Here is a 7,291-nt window from a genome sequence, read left to right on the forward strand (position 1 = left end):
AGCCTACACCCAAGCCTGATCCTAATGTTAGAGAGAAAGTGTGATGCTGCAGAAGACAATGAACATGTACCTGTCTTGAAATTGGAGCATCTGGTGGCCACCCCAAAAGTGTATGCCCACCATTTCCTCAGCATGTTTATTCAGGAGCAGCACTTCTTTCTTCCCCTGCATTCACTCTGGTCTCTCCCCACACCCGTTTCCATCCATCACTCCTGGCTTTCAGGCCCCCTTCAAAAGCTTCCCACAAAGAGACACGGCTGCTGGCAACTCAGGGGAGAAAGAGATCCATGCATTCAGGGTAATAAATTATTTGTCCTCAGCTGGAGGTTGAGAATTGGAACAAACCAGATCAGCCCCAGGAGGCAGCTGTGTCTTGCTCTGGAAAGGGTGAGGCTAAAGACATCAAGCCTGGCCTTTTCCCCAAAAATGTGTGTTTTCCTGGGTAATGCCAATATGAGGATTTCCACTATGGCCTCCTTTCTTGCCAAAGCTTACAACTTCCCCTGTGATTAATTAAATATCCAGACATGCTCTGGAGTGTCTCGGAGCATAGGTTATTTAGGGCTGTCTCAGTGCCTGGGCTGCTCCAGGGCCTCTGCATTACTTGCACACGTATCTCTCCACTGTCCGCTGGCACTTCTTGCACGTCACATAGCAGCACCAATAGTACTTGCATTGGCACCTCTCCACCACACTCTCAGTGTAAGCATTGTAGCCACGCCCGCAGCACATCAGGTTACAGCTGTCACTGCCCACAGAGGTCTTGTTGCATTGCCTGCCAAAGTGGAAGAAAGATGGGGGAGTTGGGGGGATTTAGGGATGTGATGGCACAGCTGGGTTGAGGTGCTAGTTATGGCATAGGAGTTGAGATGGGTCAATCTAGGAAACAACTTGCTCAGCCTCCAGGGAAAGACATACATGGGCACCAGAGAATAGTTTGGGAGGGGCTGTTTCTCCCTGAGAGACACTGGAATGATGAGCAGTTTGATGCAGGAAGGACTATGGAAGAGTTTAGACTGGAGGACCATTCTCCTCATGACTCATCAGGGTGGGGTGGGTAAATGCTTCTGACTCCACCCACTGAATTGCACAGGGGTTCTCAAAATGGGGGTTGGAACCCCTCGGGGGGGGGGGAGGTTGCAAGGTTATTACATGGGGGGTTGTAAGCTGTCAGCCTCCACCCTAAACCCCACTTTGCCTCCAGAATTATAATGGTGTTATACAAAAAAGTGTTTTTAATGTATAAGGGAGGGTCACACTCAGAGGTTTGCTATGTGAAAGGGGTCACCAGTACAAAAGTTTTGAGAACCACTGGAATAGCAGGTTCATATGCCAGGCAGCAGGGCTTGGCTGTGGAATGGACTAGTTGAATCTACTGGACTTTCCATTGCCTTGACAGCTGAATCCTGAATATGGGGGCACCTACCATCCTGTACCCAGGGGAGATAAACAAGCTGCTAGGGTTTCATGGGAATCCCCACACTTGCTGGGTCTGCCATCTAACTAACTGGCAAACGCTTCCTCCCGATAAAACACTCAAGGTTTAGTATCAGCTCTAGTGGAACAGATGAGATGGATGGGGCCCAATCTAGACCACGGAAGGCCCCTTGTAAGACCATACCATATGAGAAGGGGCTTCTCTCCACTTTTTGCATCCTCTCCCCTCCCTCAAACGGTCTTCAAGTCTGCAGCGAGTTACATGGTTACAAGGTTTGCCTGTGGTAGGGTGTGCATGACAAGAGAGGGGCTAGGGAGTTTATTAAAACTGATGCAGGGAGATTTCAGAGCCTCTTGCAATTACAGCCTCCCTATGCACTCACAGTCAAGCTGGCAATGGGACATGTTGTGTGTGTTATAGCAGAGATTACATCATTCAAACAAGAAGGGATTTAGAGAGAATGTTTCTAGGTTAGACTACAGAGGTAGAATGAGAGCCCCTTATATCAGAGGGAGAGTTATAACACAGGGAAGCTATGGCATCTGTAGCTGGTCCTTACCTGTCCTGAGTCCCCAGAGACCCCAGTTTGGGATTCTTTGTGCAGTAGTCTGGAGAACTGACTAGATAAACCAGCTCAGCCTCTCTCACTGGCCTGATGTCCAGTTCTTTGGGCACCAGCTGCTTTCTGGTCCCCATATGCCGGTGGGTCACCTTGGTGGCTGCCAGGTACTTGGATTTGAGGTCAGCGGCTATTTCACTCAAACCTTGCAGCCCCTTCCAACAGGTCTTAACTGAGCAGGAGCCAGAAACACCATGGCATTTACACTTGGTCTCCAAGGAGTCAATTAATACCTGGAAAGAAATAAAATCAGTAAGGAACCCAAAGCTGGGATTCATCCTTCCCCGCCACAGCCCATACATCCCAAGAAGATCTCTGAAGAGCATGTACAGGAGGCTTCAGGATATGAGAAAGCATGGCCAGTCATTGGCACCCAGGAGGCCTTATCTCACTTAGTACCTATGCGGGATGCTTTCCTGCATTGCCAAACATGAAATCCTGCATCAAGACTAACAGGGAATCCAAGGGTTCAATTACTACGCTTTTCTGTCCCTGTAATAAGAGGGTAGTCCTTGGGACCAGTGCCATCCATAAGTTTGCAATGGGGCCTGAAGTTTCCCCTCATTAATTCAGGGGTGTGCTGTGGGCAGTTTCCCATCTTGCTCCAAGTAGCCTGGCTATGTATGGAGACCTGTAGTCTCTGCATGCCATCCCTCCATAGTATTAAGCAGGAGGGGTAGCTGCTATTTGCTCCATTTTTGCACATTAATTGCCACCTGTGGGCTCATGGCAAATTGTCAGCAAGGCCCTCGGTTGGGTTATGTTTGGTCACCACAGGTCCATTAGCTACCAGGAGTGGAGGTCTGCAGAGACCTACAGAAGAACATGCAGTTCTTATTATAGCAGGTTAGGTCCTGGGGTAAAGCAGGTTCAAAGCCAGGATGGATCTCAATGTACCACTGGGAAGATATAAATAGCCAGCAATTATCTCCCTGGAGGTTAGCAAGACAGGGACTCGGCCCTGTTTCTGTAAGGCAGGTGTTTGTGTGAATGGGTCATTATAAAGTTACTTTAACCCACCGATTGCCTCTCCAATTTATTCATGTGTGGTCTCCCAACAATTTGGCAAGAGGCTGCAGCCCTCCTCCGCAACTCAGCCAATATAACCAGTTATTTCTTAAAAGAGGTGACCTGGTTGTGGCTGTCTTGCCAATTTTTGTGGCCAGTGACCATACCCACCTGTCGGCCCACTGCATTGTTATGTAGATTCATAAGCCTGGTGGCTTGTCCTCCTGCCTTGCTGGACTTCATGGGACCATCAGCAAAGGCAGAACCCATCTGGAGGCCATAGCGGAGGTTGTCCCCACAGCCACCCCACCTGAAGCCAGGCCCAGGCACCTCAGATGGGACAGATCCACAGGAACAGATAGGTAGCTCCCCTGAGGCACAGGCCCGGGCAATGGAATGACTGACAGCAGCAGCAGCCAATGCATAGACAAACGCAGATTCCCTGGTCCCTGTGAAGAAAGAGGAAGAATCCCAAAGAGTCCTGAATCCCAGAAATACCAACGTGATTCCTAGTGACACAGAGCTTTCTTCATACAGAGAAAATCACCACGTACTCTTCAGAATCATCCCCACCTCTCGTTCATTTGATGCTAACTGTACGTTTCACAAGGGTCTCAGCACAGTACAACAGCAATCAGAATTCAGGACCTGGGGAGAGGGAGCGTGAGGGAAGCGTTTCCTTTTGGCTGATGCTCCAGGCAACACTGATTTGGGCTCCAGAGTGAGCAGTGGCTCGCTCTCTTCAGCCTCATTACATGGGTCCTTCGAGAGAGCAGTGCTGTTTACAATTAGTACCTTGGTTTTCTACAGCTCTTTTCACCCAAGGATCTCAGAGCATGCATGCAAGCGCTCACTCTCTAAAGTGAAATCTCACAAACTCGTCACAAAACTGTGGTGTAGGTCAGCATTATTCTCCCCATTTCACTGAAAGAGAAAATGAAGTGCAGAGAGTGAGAGCAACTTGTAAAGTCACACAGCAAAACAGCAGCAGTTCCAGAAACAGAATCCAGGATGGTTTACTCAGTGATGAACTTTAACCGCTCAAGTACATCTCCTCTGACAGATTATTATTTCTATTATAGCAGCACCCTCCCCCATTAGGGCCAGAGCCCTATTGCATTAGGGAGACAGGGCCCTATCAGTTCCTTCCAAACAGCTCCCCCCTGCCCCCAACCCAGACGTGGGCAAACTATGGCTTGTGGGCCACATCCGGCCTGCAGGACCATCCTGCCCAGCCCTTGAGCTCCTGGCCTGGGAGGCTAGTACCCAGCCCCTCCCTTGCTGTGCCCCCTCCCCCGCAGTCTCAGCTCGCCACACCGCCAGCACTCTGGGCGGCGTGGCTGGCTCCAGCTGGGCCGTGGGGCTGCAAGCTCCTGCTCTCTGAGCAGCACGGTAAGAGGGCGGAGAGCAGGGGCGTTGGATAAGGGGCAGGGGGTCCTGGGGAGCAGTCACGGGACAGGATGGGGTTGGATAGGGGGTGAGGTCCCAGGGGGGGTGGTTAGGGGCGGGCGTGTGGATAGGTGTGGGAGTCCCAGGGGGACTGTCAGGGGTGGGGGTGTGGATAGGGGTCGGGGCAGTTGGATAGGGGGTGGAGTCCCGGGGGGGTGGTTAGGGGTGGGGGGTTCTGGGAGCAGGCAGTCAGGGGACAAGGAGCGGGGAGGGGAGGGAGGTTGGATGGGTCGGGGGTTTTGACAGGGGACAGTCAGAGGGCAGGAAGTGGGAAGGGGCGGATAGGGGGAAGGGGCCAGGCTGTTTGGGGAGGCACAGCCTTCCCTACCCGGCCCTCCATATAGTTTTGCAACCCCGATGTGGCCCTCGGGCCAAAAAGTTTGCCCACCCCTGCTCTAGCCAGTAATTCCTTTCACAGGAGCAAGAATGCAAAAGTCCTGCTCTGAGTCAATAGCAAGTGGACAAAACCAGGTATAAAAGAAAATATAGTTCCTTTGTGCCCCCCTCCCATCTGCATCTCATTCTGATTCTATTCTTAGTGCCATCTTTTTTCACCCTGTTTTGTTCTGTTCTTCACTTTCCCCTGGGATTAACTCTCCCCTTCTAGTTTGGGGGTCTCCAGCAATTGCTCTTTTTTTGATGTGGAAGTTAATGTCAGTCACACAGACTGAGAGCTAGCTTTGAGACTGCATCCTGCAGTATCTGCATGCTCCAGGCCAGACTCTGATCTCAGTTACACCGGTGTAAATTCTGTATCTCTCTAGTGACTTCAATATGGTTACTTCAGAGTATCTGACAACATGAATATGGCCCATTGACTACAATGGGAATTTTGCATGTGAAAGGACTGCAGGAGAATGAAAAACTACAGTGCCTAGGCAAGCAGAATATAGAAATGCCAGATGATATAGCAGAGCTTCCTTTACCTTTCATGAGGTCAGGGGTGAAACTGGGTGCATACTCAATGGAAGAGCAGTTCCACCTCATATCTGAGAACGTTTTCTGGCAGACTCCCTTGGTCTCTTTGGCTGCATGTACAATGCTGTGCATGAGCTCCAGGTTTCTTCGGCACAGCTGCAATTGGTCTGGAACTAGCCCATCCAATATCTTACAGTGCTGGGTCTCGTTCCAGGCTACCCTGCTGCCATTCACCATCAGCCCTCTGTCATGAAAGAGGAATTACCATAAATGAGTGAGACACGGGTAGAGAATCGAGGCCAGCCCACTCTTGTTGTGACCAGGGATGTTACTGGGGCGGAGAGGAGGAGAGATGAGCCATGTGTTGAGTATTGGTAACTGGATACCGGGCCTTTCACCTCTAGATCAGGAATCTGGTTACGGTCCAAATCAGTGACAGCTGTTCAGTGGTCTCCCACATGAAAAGAGGTGGTGGGTCTCAGGCCTGGAATCAACATTGTTAAAACAAACATAGCTGGTACTAATTGCATCCCTTTGTTGGCATCCTCAGCAGAGGCACCTAGACTGAATAGACCTGACAGCTAAACTCCCCTCTGGGCCTAGAGGCACCCACTCCAGATCCAGACTGAGGTACATTGTAGGGCAGTGCACTTGGGAAGCTGGTCCGTCCTGCTGCTGTCAGTGCTGGGAGTTGTCCTGGTGGCACTCCACCCTTAGAGGCATTCCCTTATACTGTGTAGGGAATAAGTGTGAACAGCGTGTGGGCTTTAAAATGTATGTCTCTAGCTCACACGTTTGTTACATTGACACACGGGGCCTGATTTTCGGAGGGATGAGCAGCCACAGCTTCCATTGATTTAAAATAGTGTTGGTGCCCAGAACTTCTGCAAATTGGGCTATAAACCGCCACATACGTGTGTATCTTGTATTTATTCATACATACAAAGGGCCAAACTGGAGCAAATGGAGACTCCCACCCACCCAAGGCTGCATGTGGCCCATTATTGCTATGTGTGAACTCAGTGGAACTAAGCAGGTATAAAGACCAGCTAACACTTGTATCCTGAGAGGCAAATGTCAGACTGATTTGAGATGCCACTTAAAAAGCAAGACTGAAAATCCTTCCATGCTAGCCCCAAGGCAGGCAGTGGCTAGTTGGCCAGAAGGGGAAAGGGCGGGATGGCTGTGTTGAGTTTAAAATCCAGTAGGGGAACAATGGCGCACAGAAAGTGTCCCTGTCCCAGGGGGAAAGGCAGAGGAGTTGGACTGCCAAATGGCAGAGGACAGAGAAAGGGAGCCAGCTCCCCGCCGGCTCAGCTTCTCCGCTCCCCTGGAGGGTGGCCAAGCCTGCCCTGTCCCCAGGTGGGTTAGCCCAGGCAGCAGTTTAGGGAACAGGGATTTTCCAGCTGAGCTGGGGAGCCCCGGGCAGGGCATCTCTCAGCTGCCGCGGGAGGGGTGGTTGCCAGGGGCTGCGGCCCCGCGCCCCACCCCTCTGCCCTGAGTTGCTACTCACAGCCACTGGATCGCCGCGGAGAGTCCCAGCTGCCAGAGCAGCGCCAGGGTGAGCCGCAGCGGGGCGGGGAAGCTCGAGCCCATCGCAGGAGCGGGCGGCGCTCAGGAGAGGAGCGAGGCGAGTCCAGGAGCAGGGCTGGGGGGCGGCCGGCAGCCCCCGGCTCTTAAAGCGCCCGGGCGCGGCACCCCCCGGGGGGACGGACAATGGGAGTTTCGGGTGCAATTCACACGGCGGCTCCGCTCCCGGCCGGACACGCGGGGCCGTTCGCAGCTTCGTGTCAAAGCCACACAACCCGCCCCTCCCCCGAAAAGGCCGCCGAGCCCCCGCCCCAGGGCCCGGCCAGGTG

At 52.2% G+C, this 7,291-nt stretch overlaps 1 protein-coding gene across 1 annotated transcript; it reads right to left on the minus strand.

Moving 5' to 3' along the window:
• Nucleotides 1–480: 480 nt before the first annotated feature.
• LOC140916947 (protein Wnt-11b-like) lies at nt 481–7,028 on the minus strand. The gene is made up of 5 exons (XM_073358841.1): nt 6,946–7,028; nt 5,441–5,676; nt 3,237–3,514; nt 1,998–2,290; nt 481–775 (listed from the first exon to the last, which is right to left on the minus strand). The coding sequence occupies exons 1-5, from the start codon at nt 7,026–7,028 to the stop codon at nt 601–603; spliced, it is 1,065 nt and encodes a 354-aa protein (XP_073214942.1). The 3' UTR covers nt 481–600.
• Between the last annotated feature and the right edge of the window lie 263 nt (nt 7,029–7,291).

The sequence above is a fragment of the Lepidochelys kempii genome, chromosome 9 (assembly GCF_965140265.1).
Source record: "Lepidochelys kempii isolate rLepKem1 chromosome 9, rLepKem1.hap2, whole genome shotgun sequence".
Taxonomy (NCBI): domain Eukaryota; kingdom Metazoa; phylum Chordata; order Testudines; family Cheloniidae; genus Lepidochelys; species Lepidochelys kempii.

What these genes read in the sequence shown, in the direction of transcription:
- LOC140916947 (XM_073358841.1), bottom strand. Translation starts at nt 7,028, where the DNA reads ATGGGCTCGAGCTTCCCCGCCCCGCTGCGGCTCACCCTGGCGCTGCTC. An exon ending in TCCGCGGCGATCCAGTGGCT is followed by an intron (nt 5,677 to 6,945) that starts GTGAGTAGCAAC and finishes CTTTCATGACAG; the next exon opens with AGGGCTGATGGTGAATGGCA. An exon ending in ACAATGCAGTGGGCCGACAG is followed by an intron (nt 2,291 to 3,236) that starts GTGGGTATGGTC and finishes ATTTCTTTCCAG; the next exon opens with GTATTAATTGACTCCTTGGA.